Source organism: Procambarus clarkii, chromosome 22 (assembly GCF_040958095.1).
Source record: "Procambarus clarkii isolate CNS0578487 chromosome 22, FALCON_Pclarkii_2.0, whole genome shotgun sequence".
In the NCBI taxonomy this organism is placed as follows: Eukaryota; Metazoa; Arthropoda; class Malacostraca; order Decapoda; family Cambaridae; genus Procambarus; species Procambarus clarkii.
In genome coordinates this window covers 5,797,470-5,816,504 of record NC_091171.1, presented here as the reverse complement: position 1 = coordinate 5,816,504, position 19,035 = coordinate 5,797,470, and the positions used below count along the sequence as shown (strand labels likewise).

Here is a 19,035-nt window from a genome sequence, read left to right as displayed (position 1 = left end):
GGCGTTGCCACAACGTCAGAAAAATGATGTACTCAATTGCTCGAACCTAAAGCCTAGCCTGGCCTGGCCGACGACTGGCACATAGAAAACGTGATGTTAGCCGCTGTGATTTACAAGCATATTTTGTCTGTTGTGGATTATGACGTTAAAAATGAAATGTGTTATTTGAGAGGACAGGTATAGCAGTGTTTCCGGTTGTGTACAAGCTCCTGGTCTCCGCCTGCCCTACCCTTGACTGTCTTTTTCTGTAGCGTTAATATACAGGTGGAGGTGGCTTCCTGGACGGTGTCTTGGGGTATGGAGGTGGCTTCCTGGACGGTGTCTTGGGGTATGGAGGTGGCTTCCTGGACGGTGTCTTGGGGTATGGAGGTGGCTTCCTGGACGGTGTCTTGGGGTATGGAGGTGGCTTCCTGGACGGTGTCTTGGGGTATGGAGGTGGCTTCCTGGACGGTGTCTTGGGGTATGGAGGTGGCTTCCTGGACGGTGTCTTGGGGTATGGAGGTGGCTTCCTGGACGGTGTCTTGGGGTATGGAGGTGGCTTAATCCTGGACGGTGTCTTGGGGTATGGAGGTGGCTTCCTGGACGGTGTCTTGGGGTATGGAGGTGGCTTCCTGGACGTTGTCTTAGGGTATGGAGGTGGCTTCCTGGACGGTGTCTTGGGGTATGGAGGTGGCTTCCTGGACGGTGTCTTAGGGTATGGAGGTGGCTTCCTGGACGGTGTCTTGGGGTATGGAGGTGGCTTCCTGGACGGTGTCTTGGGGTATGGAAGTGGCTTCCAGGACGGTGTCTTGGGGTATGGAGGTGGCTTCCTGGACGGTGTCTTGGGGTATGGAGGTGGCTTCCTGGACGGTGTCTTGGGGTATGGAGGTGGCTTCCTGGACGGTGTCTTGGGGTATGGAGGTGGCTTCCTGGACGGTGTCTTGGGGTATGGAAGTGGCTTCCAGGACGGTGTCTTGGGGTATGGAGGTGGCTTCCAGGACGGTGTCTAGGGGTATGGAGGTGGCTTCCAGGACGGTGTCTTGGGGTATGGAGGTGGCTTCCAGGACGGTGTCTAGGGGTATGGAGGTGGCTTCCTGGACGGTGTCTTGGGGTATGGAGGTGGCTTCCTGGACGGTGTCTTGGGGTATGGAGGTGGCTTCCTGGACGGTGTCTTGGGGTATGGAGGTGGCTTCCTGGACGGTGTCTTGGGGTATGGAGGTGGCTTCCAGGACGGTGTCTTGGGGTATGGAGGTGGCTTCCAGGACGGTGTCTAGGGGTGTGAAGGTGGCTTCCTGGACGGTGTCTTGGGGTATGGAGGTGGCTTCCTGGACGGTGTCTTGGGGTATGGAGGTGGCTTCCTGGACGGTGTCTTGGGGTATGGAGGTGGCTTCCTGGACGGTGTCTTGGGGTATGGAGGTGGCTTCCTGGACGGTGTCTTGGGGTATGGAGGTGGCTTCCTGGACGGTGTCTTGGGGTATGGAGGTGGCTTCCTGGACGGTGTCTTGGGGTATGGAGGTGGCTTCCTGGACGGTGTCTTGGGGTATGGAGGTGGCTTCCTGGACGGTGTCTTGGGGTATGGAGGTGGCTTCCTGGACGGTGTCTTGGGGTATGGAAGTGGCTTCCTGGACGGTGTCTTGGGGTATGGAGGTGGCTTCCTGGACGGTGTCTTGGGGTATGGAGGTGGCTTCCTGGACGGTGTCTTGGGGTATGGAGGTGGCTTCCTGGACGTTGTCTTGGGGTATGGAGGTGGCTTCCTGGACGGTGTCTTGGGGTATGGAGGTGGCTTCCTGGACGTTGTCTTGGGGTATGGAGGTGGCTTCCAGGACGGTGTCTTGGGGTATGGAGGTGGCTTCCTGGACGTTGTCTTGGGGTATGGAGGTGGCTTCCTGGACGGTGTCTTGGGGTATGGAGGTGGCTTCCTGGACGGTGTCTTGGGGTATGGAGGTGGCTTCCTGGACGTTGTCTTAGGGTATAGAGGTGGCTTCCAGGACGTTGTCTTAGGGTATGGAGGTGGCTTCCTAAACGGTGTCTTGGGGTATGGAGGTGGCTTCCAGGACGGTGTCTTGGGGTAAGAAGGAGGCTTCCAGGACGGTGTCTTAGGTTATGGAGGTGGCTTCCTGGACGCTGTCTTAGGGTATGGAGGTGGCTTCCAGGACCCTGTCTTAGGGTATGGGGGTGGCTTCCTGGACCCTGTCTTTGGGTATGGGGTGGCTTCATGGACCCTGTCTTTGGGTATGGAGGTGGCTTCCAGGACGCTGTCTTAGGGTATGGAGGTGGCTTCCAGGACCCTGTCTTAGGGTATGGGGGTGGCTTCCTGGACCCTGTCTTTGGGTATGGGGTGGCTTCCTGGACCCTGTCTTTGGGTATGGAGGTGGCTTCCTGGACCCTGTCTTTGGGTATGGGGTGGCTTCATGGACCCTGTCTTTGGGTATGGGGTGGCTTCATGGACCCTGTCTTTGGGTATGGAGGTGGCTTCCAGGACGCTGTCTTAGGGTATGGAGGTGGCTTCCAGGACCCTGTCTTAGGGTATGGGGGTGGCTTCCTGGACCCTGTCTTTGGGTATGGGGTGGCTTCCTGGACCCTGTCTTTGGGTATGGAGGTGGCTTCCTGGACGGTGTCTTGGGGTATGGAGGTGGCTTCCTGGACGGTGTCTTGGGGTATGGAGGTGGCTTCCAGGACGTTGTCTTAGGGTATGGAGGTGGCTTCCAGGACGTTGTCTTAGGGTATGGAGGTGGCTTCCAGGACGTTGTCTTAGGGTATGGAGGTGGCTTCCTGGACGGTGTCTAGGGGTATGGAGGTGGCTTCCTGGACGGTGTCTTGGGGTAAGAAGGAGGCTTCCAGGACGGTGTCTTAGGTTATGGAGGTGGCTTCCTGGACGGTGTCTTGGGGTATGGAGGTGGCTTCCAGGACGCTGTCTTAGGGTATGGAGGTGGCTTCCAGGACCCTGTCTTAGGGTATGGGGGTGGCTTCCTGGACCCTGTCTTTGGGTATGGGGTGGCTTCCTGGACCCTGTCTTTGGGTATGGGGTGGCTTCCTGGACCCTGTCTTTGGGTATGGGGTGGCTTCCTGGACCCTGTCTTTGGGTATGGGGTGGCTTCCTGGACCCTGTCTTTGGGTATGGGGGTGGAGGTGAGAGACATGAGGTGTATGTGTTGCAAGGTGTGACTGTTGGCCAGTCTCTCTTCCGTTGCATCTTATAAATTTATTGTGTTGATGACGCCCCTAACACAGTGTGGGTGACTGTTGTACACAGTGTGGGTGACTGTTGTACACAGTGTGGGTGACTGTTGTACACAGTGTGGGTGACTGTTGTACACAGTGTGGGTGACTGTTGTACACAGTGTGGGTGACTGTTGTACACAGTGTGGGTGACTGTTGTACACAGTGTGGGTGACTGTTGTACACAGTGTGGGTGACTGTTGTACACAGTGTAGGTGACTGTTGTACACAGTGTAGGTGACTGTTGTACACAGTGTAGGTGACTGTTGTACACAGTGTAGGTGACTGTTGTACACAGTGTAGGTGACTGTTGTACACAGTGTGGGTGACTGTTGTACACAGTGTAGGTGACTGTTGTACACAGTGTGGGTGACTGTTGTACACAGTGTGGGTGACTGTTGTACACAGTGTAGGTGACTGTTGTACACAGTGTAGGTGACTGTTGTACACAGTGTAGGTGACTGTTGTACACAGTGTAGGTGACCGTTGTACACAGTGTAGGTGACCGTTGTACACAGTGTAGGTGACTGTTGTACACAGTGTGGGTGACTGTTGTACACAGTGTAGGTGACCGTTGTACTCAACGGTTAAACTAACAGTATCCATATATGAGTGTCCGGTATACAACCGTTCACAGTAACTGGTGTTTAGTAGACATGAAATAAATGGAACTGTACTTTCCTGTACAGGTCAGCGTTCCCGGGACGTGCCGGCCGGTGTACGTGTCCGTGGGAGGTGTACACGTACTGTACACCCCGTCCTCCTGTACATGTGGTAACGATGTGCACTATCGTACATATATCGACGTACTGGAGAATCAGAAAGTAAAATTTGGTGCAATTGAGTTTTGGCCACACAGGGGAAGGTTTTGGCCACACAGGGGAAGGTTTTGGCCACACGGGGGAAGGTTTTGGCCACACGGGGGAAGGTTTTGGCCACACGGGGGAAGGTTTTGGCCACACGGGGGAAGGTTTTGGCCACACGGGGGAAGGTTTTGGCCACACGGGGGAAGGTTTTGGCCACACGGGGGAAGGTTTTGGCCACACGGGGGAAGGTTTTGGCCACACAGGGGGAAGGTTTTGGCCACACAGGGGGAAGGTTTTGGCCACACAGGGGGAAGGTTTTGGCCACACGGGGGAAGGTTTTGGCCACACAGGGGGAAGGTTTTGGCCACACAGGGGGAAGGTTTTGGCCACACGGGGGAAGGTTTTGGCCACACGGGGGAAGGTTTTGGCCACACGGGGGAAGGTTTTGGCCACACGGGGGAAGGTTTTGGCCACACGGGGGAAGGTTTTGGCCACACGGGGGAAGGTTTTGGCCACACAGGGGGAAGGTTTTGGCCACACGGGGGAAGGTTTTGGCCACACAGGGGGAAGGTTTTGGCCACACAGGGGGAAGGTTTTGGCCACACAGGGGAAGGTTTTGGCCACACAGGGGGAAGGTTTTGGCCACACAGGGGAAGGTTTTGGCCACACAGGGGAAGGTTTTGGCCACACAGGGGGAAGGTTTTGGCCACACAGGGGGAAGGTTTTGGCCACACAGGGGAAGGTTTTGGCCACACGGGGGAAGGTTTTGGCCACACGGGGGAAGGTTTTTGGCCACACAGGGGGAAGGTTTTGGCCACACGGGGGAAGGTTTTGGCCACACAGGGGGAAGGTTTTGGCCACACAGGGGGAAGGTTTTGGCCACACAGGGGGAAGGTTTTGGCCACACAGGGGGAAGGTTTTGGCCACACAGGGGGAAGGTTTTGGCCACACAGGGGGAAGGTTTTGGCCACACAGGGGGAAGGTTTTGGCCACACAGGGGGAAGGTTTTGGCCACACAGGGGGAAGGTTTTGGCCACACAGGGGGAAGGTTTTGGCCACACAGGGGGAAGGTTTTGGCCACACAGGGGGAAGGTTTTGTGTGTGTTGCTGATAAAGCCTAACCATTTTTGGCCTAATACATGCAATCTGAGGCCGACTATAGTACATATATGTTATATATTAGTCCGCGATTATAGCTTTATTTTGTGTCGGATTATAAAGTGAATGTAGTACAAAATTATATCTAATTGCCCATTACGTCTATGACAGACAGACACAGACAGACAGACAGACAGAGACAGTCGAGCAGCGTGTTAGCGCGTCTGGGGGGAAAGATGTGTGGGAATATAAAGAGGGGAATCGTCTTCAGGAGAGATGGTGGGAGGGGGGGGGGGTGCTGGGGAGGGGAGAGGGTAGGAGAGGAGGGGGGGAGGGGGGGGTGTGCTGGGGAGGGGAGAGGGTAGGAGAGGAGGGGGGGAAGGGGGGGGGTGAGTGAAGAAGAGCGAGGGGACGCAACAAAGACGCCAGTAACAAGAAAACTCAAGAAACATTAATAAAACTAATATTGCTTCCTTTCCCGCCATCGCAAGCACTCAGGCACTGACGTATTCCGTTACGGCCAGAGAGGCGCAGGCCGCACGGGCGCCTTGCTGACGACTCTCGCCCTTACCGCGCCCGGCCATACGGGCCAACACCACCCACACCTTCCCCGAGTTAATAATCCTCTCGGGAACTCACAAGAATATTTATGGATATTGCAATTTGAAATTTAAATCCACTCTACAAGATAAAAATGTTTCTTTGGAATGTCTTTCCATAGAAATTTGTGTAAGGGGGAGGATCCTGTGTGTTCCCCGGGGATGAATTGAAGGGTAATTGGAGAAAGTCTTCAAATTATGGTTATTCATCATACAAGTTAATGATGACAAAGGATTGGACTTTATATATAGCACAGCGGTATATAAAGTATTTATTTATTTTATTTTTTGTTATACACACACTAGGAAGTGATGTGGTGGAGGCTGACTCCATGCACAGCTTCAAGTGTAGATATGATAGAGCCCAGTAGGCTCAGGAACCTGTACACCTGTTGATTGACGGTTGAGAGGCGGGACCAAAGAGCCAGAGCTCAACCCCCGCAAGCACAAATAGGTGAATACACACACACACACACACACACACACACACACACACACACACACACACACACACATATATATATATATATATATATATATATATATATATATATATATATATATAGCTAGCTAGTAGCTCTATGTCCCATGGAATATCACTTGGGAAACTTCTCTTCTTTCTCTTCTCATAATTTCCCTTTCGGTGTGCCAGCCTTGTTTTTCCGTAGTTCTTTTTTTGGGGAGATAAATCTTAGCTCTATCGGGTACTCAAAGATGAGTAGAGACAACTTGGAGAGATGGTATGCTAATTTCTGAACCTCATCACCAACCAGTGCTCTAGTCGCCAGCTCGCATGCGCGCGCGCGCGCACACACACACGCACACGCACACACACAGCCATGGCGGTAGAAGCAATGAAGAAGCACAGGGCCAGAGAAGAAAGCCAAGAAAACACAGCCCCAACACATCCTTAGAAGTGAGGGGGGAACCCAGAACCATCACTCCAGTAACACCAGAGGGGTGTTACTGGATTCCTCCCATTCCCACCCAGCTACCCCTCCCCTCCTCTCACCATGTTCCCCCCTCCCCCCTTTTCCTTGCTGTCCTCCCACTTCATCCCATACCCTCCCTGTCCCCCTTCACTTGACCCCTCACCCCAGTATCCTCTGAGACCCTGTTATCCACCTCACAAGTCCTCACACCCATGGAACATTCCCCCCCCCCCCATCAACAGAACACTCACCAAGAAGGGGACATGAGGGACAGAAGAAAGTGAGCCTCAAGGCAATGTACACTAACATAGATGGGATTACAAATAAAGCAAATGAACTTGGTGAATGGGTACTAGAAGAAACCCAGACATAATAGCACTCACAGAAACAAAGCTAACGAAAACCATAACAAATGCAGTGTTTACACAGGACTACTGTGTTAGTCCACAGTAGGTGACTAACACAGTAGTCACCTACTGTGACTACTGTGTGACTACTATTATCCAGACTACTAATCCATGGAAAAAAGAGAGAGAAGGAAGAGGACGTGGTGGTGTAGCTCTGCTGGTAAGAAAAGGCTGGGATTTTGAGATGGTTATTCAGGGCTGTGAAGTTTTTAGTGAGTACATAACAGGTACCATAGCAACTGGAGGACAAAAAATTATAGTAGTAGTCATATATAATCCACCACCAAATGACAGAAGACCCATGATAGAAACATGGGAATTGAATATGATAGAAACTACATGGCCACCATTAACATAACAGAGCAGCATCTGTGGCTAGCAGGAGTGAATCCAGACTACTAATCATGGGAGACTTCAACCATGGGAAGATAGACTGGGAGAACGGAGATTCACATGGAGGTCCGGACACATGGAGAGCTAAGCTGCTGGACGTGGCAACAAGAAACTTTCTAAGTCAACACATCAATGGACCGACAAGAATGAGAGGGGAAGATGAACCAGCAATGCTTGATCTGATATTTACCCTAAATGAGTGGAAGAGAAGGGAAGTTAGGTTGGAAGCGCCTTTGGGAATGATTATCACAGTGTATTCATCTTTGAGTACCTGGTAGAGCTAGGAATTATCTCCCCCAAAAAGAACTAGGGAAAAAACGGCTTGCATACTGAGAGGGAAATTATGAGGAGATGAGAAGTTTCCTAAGGGATATACCATGGGACACAGACCTCAGAGCTAAGTCGGAACAAGACATGATGGACTATGTCACCCAAAAGTGTCAGGAGGCAGTAAACAGGTTCATTCCGGCACAAAAGGAAAAATCCGAGAAGCAAATAAAAAATCTATGGTTTAATAGGGCATGTATGGAAGCAAAGGTACTGAACAAAAGGGCGTGGAGGAACTTCCGGAATAACAGAACACCAGAAAGTAGAGAGAGATACCAGAGAACCAGGAATGAGTATGTCAGTGTGAGAAGAGAAGCAGAGAAAATTAATGAAAATGATATAGCAAGCAAAGCCAAGACCGAACCAAAACTACTCCACAGTCACATCAGGAGGAAAACAACAGTGAAAGAACAGGCATTGAAACTTAGAACAGGTGAAGACAGGTATACAGAGAATGACAAAGAGGTGTGGGAAGAACTCAACAAGAGGTTCCAGGAGGTCTTCACAATAGAACAAGGTGGGGTCACTGTGCTAGGAGAGGAGGGCAGTAAACCAGGCGGCCTTGGAAGGGTTCGAAATTACGAGAGAGGAGGTCAAGAGACACCTGCTGGATCTGGATGTGAGAGAGGCTGCTGGTCTAGACGGGATTTCACCATGGGGTATTGAAAGAGTGTGCAGAGGCACTCTGCTTGCCACTCTCCATAGTGTATAGTAGGTCACTGGAGACGGGAGACCTACCAGAAATATGGAAGACGGCGAATGTGGTCCCAATATACAAAAAAGGTGACAGACAAGAGGCACTGAACTACAGGCCAGTGTCCTTAACTTGTATACCATGCAAGGTGATGGAGAAGATCGTGAGAAAAAACCTGGTAACACATCTGGAGAGAAGGGACTTCGTGACAAATCGCCAACATGGGTTCAGGGAGGGTAATTCTTGCCTGACTGGCTTAATAGACTTCTACGACCAGGTGACAAAGATTAAGCAAGAAAGAGAAGGCGGACTGCATTCTCTTGGACTGTCGGAAAGCCTTTGACACAGTACCGCATAAGAGGCTGGTACATAAGCTGGAGAGACAGGCAGGTGTAGCTGGTAAGGTGCTCCAGTGGATAAGGGAGTACCTAAGCAATAGGAAGCAGAGAGTTACGGTGAGGGGTGAGACCTCAGATTGGCGTGAAGTCACCAGTGGAGTCCCACAGGGCTCTGTACTGAGTCCTATCTTGTTTCTGATATACGTAAATGATCTCCCAGAGGGTATAGACTCATTTCTCTCAATGTTTGCTGACGACGCCAAAATTATAAAAAGGATTAAGACAGAGGAGGACTGCTTGGGGCTTCAAGAAGACTTAGACAAACTGAAGGAATAGTCGAACAAGTGATTGTTAGAGTTTAACCCCAGCAAATGTAATGTAATGAGGTTAGGTGTAGGGAGCAAGAGAACAGATACAAGGTATCATTTAGGAGATGAAATTCTTCAAGAGTCAGAGAGAAAGACCTGGGGGTTGATATCACGCCAGACCTTTCCCCTGCAGCCCATATCAAGAGGATAACATCAGCGGCATATGTCAGGTTGACCAACATAAGAACGGCATTTAGAAACTTGTGTAAGGAATCATTCAGAACTTTGTATACCACATATGTCAGACCAATCCTGGAGTATGCAGCTCCAGCAGGGAATCCATATCTAGTCAAGCATAAGACTTAACTGGAGAAGATTCAAAAGTTTGCCACCAGACTAGTACCCGAGCTGAGAGGTATGAGCTACGAAGAGAGACTACGGGTGTTACACCTCACGTCGCTGAAAGACAGAAGAGTTAGGGTGGATATGATCACCACATCCAAGATTCTTAAAGGAATTGATAGGATAGATAAGGGCATGCTATTTAACACAAGGGGCACACGCACAAGGGGACACAGGTGGAAACTGAGTGCCCAAATGAGCCACAGAGATATTAGAAAGAACTATTTTAGTGTCAGAGTGGTTGACAAATGGAATGCACTAGGAAGTGATATGGTGGAGGCTGACTCCATACACAGTTTCAAGTGTAGATATGATAGAGCCCAATAGGCTCAGAAACCTGTACACCTGTTGATTGACGGTTGAGAGGCGGGACCAAAGAGCCAGAGCTCAACTCCCGCAAGCACAAATAGGTGATTACACACACACACACGCACACACACACACACACACACACACACACACACAGAAGGTGGTGGAGGCCAAGACCGTCAGTAGTTTCAAAGCGTTATATGACAAAGAGTGCTGGGAAGACGGGACACCACGAGCGTAGCTCTCATCCTGTAACTACACTTAGGTAATTACACTTAGGTAATTACACACACAGGCTAGGCTGGTACCCCGAGAACAGAGATCGACTGACGAAGACTGTACTCAAGAACAAGACCAAAAAAGAAGCCTCGCTGCCAAAACCAATAATCCTAGATGGGAGTGGGCAACCCTCCACAAACAGTCCCGCAAACCCCAGAGCTCCTTCCACCCACATTGAAACCCTCCCTACCCCAAGCACTCCTTGACCCCCCCACCACACCCAGTCCCAACCCTCCTTCCCACCCTTACCCAAAGCCCTTCCTGTAACCCCCGTTTCCCCTGCCCCCCCCCCCCTCTCCAGAACACTCCCAACCCATATTAACTATCTTCTTATATATGCTTACAAAATAATAATATTTACAAATGAAATACTACACAACATAGTTCCAGAGAGAGAGAGAGAGAGAGAGATAGATAGATAGATAGATAGATAGATATATCACACAGCCCCTTAACGGGAACACAACACAGTTTTAGCAGCGTTATAATCACCGGAGTAAACACGTCCGAATAAAGTACATGAAAATGTGTAGCAAAAACACACAACAATTACATACACAAACACGAACACTGGCAGTTACACAACATTGTAGCTAAGTACGCAGCTAGGCACACAACACACCCTAACTTAGTAAGTACAGCTGGGCACACAACACACCCTAACTTAGTAAGTACAGCTAGGCACACAACACACCCTAACTTAGTACAGCTGGGCACACAACACACCCTAACTCAGTAAGTACAGCTGGGCACACAACACACCCTAACTCAGTAAGTACAGCTGGGCACACAACACACCCTAACTTAGTAAGTACAGCTAGGCACACAACACACCCTAACTTAGTACAGCTGGGCACACAACACACCCTAACTCAGTAAGTACAGCTGGGCACACAACACACCCTAACTCAGTAAGTACAGCTGGGCACACAACACACCCTAACTCAGTAAGTACAGCTGGGCACACAACACACCCTAACTCAGTAAGTACAGCTAGGCACACAACACACCCTAACTTAGTAAGTACAGCTAGGCACACAACACACCCTAACTTAGTACAGCTGGGCACACAACACACCCTAACTTAGTAAGTACAGCTGGGCACACAACACACCCTAACTCAGTAAGTACAGCTGGGCACACAACACACCCTAACTCAGTAAGTACAGCTGGGCACACAACACACCCTAACTCAGTAAGTACAGCTGGGCACACAACACACCCTAACTCAGTAAGTACAGCTGGGTACACAACACACCCTAACTCAGTAAGTACAGCTGGGGACACAACACACCCTAACTCAGTAAGTACAGCTAGGCACACAACACACCCTAACTCAGTAAGTACAGCTAGGCACACAACACACCCTAACTTAGTAAGTACAGCTAGGCACACAACACACCCTAACTTAGTACAGCTGGGCACACAACACACCCTAACTCAGTAAGTACAGCTGGGCACACAACACACCCTAACTTAGTACAGCTGGGCACACAACACACCCTAACTCAGTAAGTACAGCTAGGCACACAACACACCCTAACTCAGTAAGTACAGCTAGGCACACAACACACCCTAACTCAGTAAGTACAGCTGGGGACACAACACACCCTAACTCAGTAAGTACAGCTAGGCACACAACACACCCTAACTCAGTAAGTACAGCTAGGCACACAACACACCCTAACTTAGTAAGTACAGCTAGGCACACAACACACCCTAACTTAGTACAGCTGGGCACACAACACACCCTAACTCAGTAAGTACAGCTGGGCACACAACACACCCTAACTTAGTACAGCTGGGCACACAACACACCCTAACTCAGTAAGTACAGCTAGGCACACAACACACCCTAACTCAGTAAGTACAGCTAGGCACACAACACACCCTAACTCAGTAAGTACAGCTAGGCACACAACACACCCTAACTTAGTAAGTACAGCTAGGCACACAACACACCCTAACTCAGTAAGTACAGCTAGGCACACAACACACCCTAACTCAGTAAGTACAGCTGGGTACACAACACACCCTAACTCAGTAAGTACAGCTGGGCACACAACACACCCTAACTCAGTAAATACAGCTGGGCACACAACACACCCTAACTCAGTAAGTACAGCTAGGCACACAACACACCCTAACTCAGTAAGTACAGCTGGGTACACAACACACCCTAACTCAGTAAGTACAGCTGGGCACACAACACACCCTAACTCAGTAAGTACAGCTGGGCACACAACACACCCTAACTTAGTAAGTACAGCTGGGCACACAACACACCCTAACTCAGTAAGTACAGCTGGGCACACAACACACCCTAACTCAGTAAGTACAGCTGGGCACACAACACACCCTAACTCAGTAAGTACAGCTGGGCACACAACACACCCTAACTCAGTAAGTACAGCTGGGCACACAACACACCCTAACTCAGTAAGTACAGCTGGGCACACAACACACCCTAACTTAGTAAGTACAGCTGGGCACACAACACACCCTAACTTAGTACAGCTGGGCACACAACACACCCTAACTTAGTACAGCTGGGCACACAACACACCCTAACTCAGTAAGTACAGCTGGGCACACAACACACCCTAACTTAGTAAGTACAGCTGGGCACACAACACACCCTAACTTAGTACAGCTGGGCACACAACACACCCTAACTTAGTACAGCTGGGCACACAACACACCCTAACTTAGTACAGCTGGGCACACAACACACCCTAACTCAGTAAGTACAGCTGGGCACACAACACACCCTAACTCAGTAAGTACAGCTGGGCACACAACACACCCTAACTCAGTAAGTACAGCTGGGCACACAACACACCCTAACTTAGTACAGCTGGGCACACAACACACCCTAACTTAGTACAGCTGGGCACACAACACACCCCAGCTAAAGTAAGTACAGCTGGGCACACAACACACCCTAACTCAGTAAGTACAGCTGGGCACACAACACACCCTAACTCAGTAAGTACAGCTGGGCACACAACACACCCTAACTCAGTAAGTACAGCTGGGCACACAACACACCCTAACTTAGTAAGTACAGCTGGGCACACAACACACCCTAACTTAGTACAGCTGGGCACACAACACACCCTAACTTAGTACAGCTGGGCACACAACACACCCTAACTCAGTAAGTACAGCTGGGCACACAACACACCCTAACTTAGTAAGTACAGCTGGGCACACAACACACCCTAACTTAGTACAGCTGGGCACACAACACACCCTAACTTAGTACAGCTGGGCACACAACACACCCTAACTTAGTACAGCTGGGCACACAACACACCCTAACTCAGTAAGTACAGCTGGGCACACAACACACCCTAACTCAGTAAGTACAGCTGGGCACACAACACACCCTAACTCAGTAAGTACAGCTGGGCACACAACACACCCTAACTTAGTACAGCTGGGCACACAACACACCCTAACTTAGTACAGCTGGGCACACAACACACCCCAGCTAAAGTAAGTACAGCTGGGCACACAACACACCCTAACTTAGTAAGTACAGCTAGGCACACAACACACCCTAACTTAGTACAGCTGGGCACACAACACACCCTAACTCAGTAAGTACAGCTGGGCACACAACACACCCTAACTCAGTAAGTACAGCTGGGCACACAACACACCCTAACTTAGTACAGCTGGGCACACAACACACCCTAACTTAGTACAGCTGGGCACACAACACACCCCAGCTAAAGTAAGTACAGCTGGGCACAAAATATTAGAGAAACAAGCACATGACTGCTAGCATAGCCGCCGTCAGTGCCATTAAAGCAGGAGATGTATGGGGCAAGATACACAATACTCACACCACACAACAACCTCTCCAACTGAACAATATAAAACAATAAATTTTACACACAATGCCCTATGTGTTGATTCCTAGGATCAACGTCCCCACGGCCCGATCTCTGACAATGCGTTCAGGATGATGGTGTGATAAACTAGACTGTTCGTTGGGGCTGCTCGCAGTCTGACGTATGAGTCACAGCCTGGTTGATCAGGTATCCTTCGAAGGTGCTCTTGAACACTGTGAGGGGTCGGCCAGTTATGTGTACAGGAAGAATTGAAAAGTGTCGGGGCCTCTGATGGTGATAGAGTTCTCTCTCAGCGTGCCAATTGCACCTCTGCTCTTCAGTGGGGCTGTTGTGCACATCCTGCCATGCCTCCTGGTCTCATGTGGTGGTGTTTCCGTGGGCAGATTTGGAACCAGTCCCGCTAATATTTCCCAAGTGTAAATTATTATGTATCTATCCTACCTGCGATCTAGGGAATATAAATTTAGGGAGAGTTTTAGACAGTCCCAATAATTTACATGTTTTGTTCAGTGGATTCTAGCAGTAAAAGATCTTTGCACGATCTTTGCAGGTCAGCAATTTCTCCAGCTCTGAATGAGGCTGTTAGTGTGCAACAGTATTCCACTGTAGAGAGCACTAGTGCCTTAAAGTATCATCATTGGCGTGTCATCTCTTCTTCGGAAGTTTGTTATCCAACCTGTCATCATTCTTGCAACCGTCACAGCAACTTCTTTTGTTTCTTTAAAGTAAGGTGATCATGACTACTCCGACATGAATACTCTTTAGGGTAAGTACAAACTAGGGAAATGAAATGAAAATTCTGAAGGTTTTTGTGTTTACACATTATGAAGGAATACAGATGGAGAAGCCAGGAGGGTTTGAGACTATATACCCCCACTACACCTGAGTACATTAAGTGCCATAAACAAAAGGTGGGATGATTAAATGGGAATTCCCCATTTGTTAGAATGTACTACATATAATTATTCTTTACGTAATATTATAACCATTACATTTCTTACCAATTATAAAGCTATCAGGACTTACTCTAATATTATGTAATTCACTACTTGATATAAATGAAGATTCAATAATATTTCTTTCAGTAACTGATTTACACTCAACAATCTTGCATGAATTAGTCCAGTCAATTGAATGATTACAATCTCTTAAGTCAACAAACAATGCATTGGACTCTTGACCTGTTCTTATACTATATTTATGTTCTTTTATTCTCTGGCCAAGATGTTTACCTGTTTGACCAAACATATTGCAATCATTACATGGATCTTTACACACACACCTCCATTGTAACTACCTGGGAGGAAGCTACATTGCCTTCCCGGCTTGGGGCCTTTTGATAATTACTTACTTACCTGGGAGGAATTTGTAATATATATTTTTATTATATCAAGATTCTTAAATGCGATATTGACATTAAATTGTTTTAGTAACTTAGGAATTTCATTGAAATTTTTATGAAATGGCAGAACTATTGTATTCTTGGTTTTGACTTCATTTTTTTTTTCAAATTAAATTGTCTCGCTGTCCAGCCCGTTGTGGGTGTGAAGGGTCTTGGTGGGCGTGAAGGGTCTTGGTGGGCGTGAAGGATCTTGGTGGGCGTGAAGGATCTTGGTGCGCGTGAAGGATCTTGGTGGGCATGAAGGATCTTGCTGCGCGTGAAGGATCTTGGTGGGCGTGAAGGATCTTGGTGGGCGTGAAGGATCTTGGTGGGTGTGAAGGATCTTGGTGGGTGTGAAGGATCTTGGTGGGTGTGAAGGGTCTTGGTGGGCGGCTGGTGGAATGTGTTCTGAGAGCCTTGTGCTCCTGTAACCTTCTTTACTAATACTCTAAGACTTTACTAGCAATACTTTACTAATACTTCTTTACTAATAGATATTTACTCAATACCTTTATCTCTTCCTCATTTCTTTTTTTCCTTCTCCACTTCTACTTTCTAGATGCAGCTTCCTGATGACTTGGTTCTGATCTCAAATATTTTATTTTTGTTGTTTGGCTTCATATGGTGTGATGGAGGGCGAGTTGAGACGGCACTCTCGTCTGCCCATAGAACTGGAGTACCTCACTTGTTCCAGCGAGGGGGAAGCTTGTATGTCAAAGTTTACCTTCGGTACTGAACTGATCTCGACCGACTGATGGTTCTGAAGTGACGATTGCGGGGTTTTATATCCATGATGCACCCCTGGGGGGGCGGCCGTCTTGTCGGGTTCCCGGTCATCTAATTGTGGCTCCATGGTGGGTCTAGTGGCTTAGTCATGGATGAAATTTTTTCTTGATCGTTCTGTGCCCACTTCTAACCTTAATTTAACTTTTCAAACTCATAGGGTGGGTAACGAGGCTCCGAATCTGACTGTGATGAAAGGCCCCCAGCTGTATCCCCCATTACATTGGGCCCAGACTTAGCTACTTTGCTCACTTTCCCAACTACCTCTCTCTCTGCTTCCCTCCCACCTCTGTGGTGGGATTGACCCCCCAAGCCGCCAGTGGTGACCACCTCATCCCTGGAGTGGCTATGTCTCTCGTTGTAACAACAGTGTGTTTTACCCCCTCTCTTACTAGGGGTGCTCAGCGCCGTCACCTCTGCACTCGCATGCGCATGATTCCTTTCCAATCTACTACGTTTCAGGATTTGTTTGATCCTGCTAAGTGGACTAAGTGTTTTGATTTTTGTCACATTGCTTGTACACGTCCTGAGGATTTATTCATCCATAAACCACCTAGTTGATTCAGTGGATATTTTTGTCACTTTTAACCCCATCCAGACTGGAACATGTGTAGGTGCCATCCCATCCGAAGAGGTGGTCAACAGCCTGGCTTTGTTGTCTTGCACTGGTGAGATCCCAGTTCGGATCTCCATAAATGCGCAGTTAAGTGCCAACACTGGCACAGTTCTTCTCCGGCACTATGTCACGACTGGTGATAGGGCAGGGGCCTGGCAGCTGAGTGGACAGCGCTTTGGTTTCGTAGTAATTAGGTTTCGGGTTCGATCTCCGGTGGAGGCGAAAACAAATGGGCACAGTTTCCTTCACCCTGATGCCTCTCTTCACCTAGCAGTAAAATAGGTACCTGGTAGTTAGACAGCTGCTACGGGCTGCTTCCTGGGGGTCTGTAACAAGGAGGAGGTTTGGTCGAGGACCGGGCCGCAGGGACGCTAAGCCCCGAAATCATCTCAAGATAACCTCAAGAAGGAACCTCAAAGACTGCCAAGAGGATATTAAATTCAGAATGTGTCAGTATGCCTGTGGCCCATCCTACTGCACCTTGTACTCAATAACCTTGGCAACATTGACCTGTTCCCCATAACCCTGGTGCCACTACATGTGATCCTCCCTAGTATGCAGTGTTGTTCTTCATGTGATCCTCCCTAGTATGTAGTGTTCTTCATGTGATCCTCCCTAGTATGCAGTGTTCTTCATGTGATCCTCCCTAGTATGTAGTGTTCTTCATGTGATCCTCCCTAGTATGTAGTGTTCTTCATGTGATCCTCCCTAGTATGTAGTGTTCTTCTTCATGTGATCCTCCCTAGTATGTAGTGTTCTTCATGTGATCCTCCCTAGTATGCAGTGTTCTTCATGTGATCCTCCCTAGTATGCAGTGTTCTTCATGTGATCCTCCCTAGTATGCAGTGTTCTTCATGTGATCCTCCCTAGTATGCAGTGTTCTTCATGTGATCCTCCCTAGTATGCAGTGTTCTTCATGTGATCCTCCCTAGTATGCAGTGTTCTTCATGTGATCCTCCCTAGTATGCAGTGTTCTTCTTTGCCTTAGTTTTTTCTTCTCCATGTTTCTGTTATTTCTGTTTTTGACTGTTTTTTCTTCAGTGGAATATTCGTAGCTTTTATGCCAACTTCCACGAACTCCAACTTCTGATCACACGGTTTTCACCGCTTTGTGTCTGTCTCCAGGAGGCGATGCTTGGTGCTCGTCTTGGTCACTTCCATGGTGTTTACTTTCTCTCCTCCCCCCCCCCTCCCCAACTTTTGTTGCGACCCTTAACTTTGCTGTTCTCTTATCTGTAATGATATACCCTTTGTCCCCCTTCTTTTACAGCCGTGTGTTCATTCCTCTAATGTTCGTATCATTGTGAATAAATGGTATACTGCTTCATTTATCTCCCCCCAAATGTCCCGCTTTCTCTTGCTGATCTTAAACACCTGTTGGTCTCCTTACCGGAGCCTCGTTCTCCTGTTGGATGATTTTAACTGTCGGCATACCCTCTGGGGTGATGCTCTGACAATTACCCATAGCTGCCTTCTTTAACTTTTTGTTCTCTCTTCTATGTCTCTTCTGAATTCTGGTGAAGCCACTCATTTTGACTCCCGCACTCGGACCCTCTCCTGTCTTTATCTTTCTGCTCGTCTTCTCTTTATTTAGATTTCACGTGGCGGGTTCTTGATGACCTCCATAACAGTGACCGTTTCCCCATCCTTGTCACCTGTTTCTCTCTCCACCCTCCCCTCTCCTTCTCTAGGTGGCAGTTTACCAAGGCTGACTGGAACCTCTTCACCTTACCTGCTACTCATTCCGACCTCTCTGATCTGCCTCTCCCTCAAGCCCTCCTCCTTTTTCATGACACCATATTCAACGCTGCCCTCCGCTCTGTTCCTCGGTCTACCTCCCGGGGCACGCGGAAGTGCGTTCTCTGATGCACAGGAAGTGCATCAGGGAATGTGCCTGGAAAAAATACCGACGCCAACAGACTCCTGATTCTTTTATTTCGTTTCGGAAGGCGAGTGCCGTGGCCCATAGGGCCATACGTACGGCTCAGCGAGAGAGTTGGAAATCTTATGTCTCCACCATTACCGTTGACACTCCTCTGCCCCAGATCCGGAAGAAAATCCGTAAGATAGTGGGTAAGTTTGTTCCAGACGTCTAGCCAGTCCTTTATCTCCATGGTTCTGTCGTGGTGATCTGGTGTTGATTACATCCGAACCGTGTTCGCACTTTTCAACCGTTAGCTCCAGTTCTCACCGTCCTCCCGATTTTCTTACTCGTTGGCCCTTTCTTGAATCTCGTTCCTTAGACTTTCGCACCCGTCTTCATCTTCCCTATAATGATCTCTTTTCTCTCTCGAAACTCCTG

General features: G+C 48.9%; 1 protein-coding gene across 1 annotated transcript; it reads right to left on the bottom strand.

The window, feature by feature from the left end:
• Positions 1 to 689: 689 nt before the first annotated feature.
• On the bottom strand, positions 690 to 18,264 carry LOC123756794 (mucin-17-like). The gene is made up of 4 exons (XM_069329362.1): positions 18,168 to 18,264; positions 15,479 to 15,727; positions 14,955 to 15,185; positions 690 to 1,942 (listed from the first exon to the last, which is right to left on the bottom strand). The coding sequence occupies exons 1-4, from the start codon at positions 18,262 to 18,264 to the stop codon at positions 690 to 692; spliced, it is 1,830 nt and encodes a 609-aa protein (XP_069185463.1).
• Between the last annotated feature and the right edge of the window lie 771 nt (positions 18,265 to 19,035).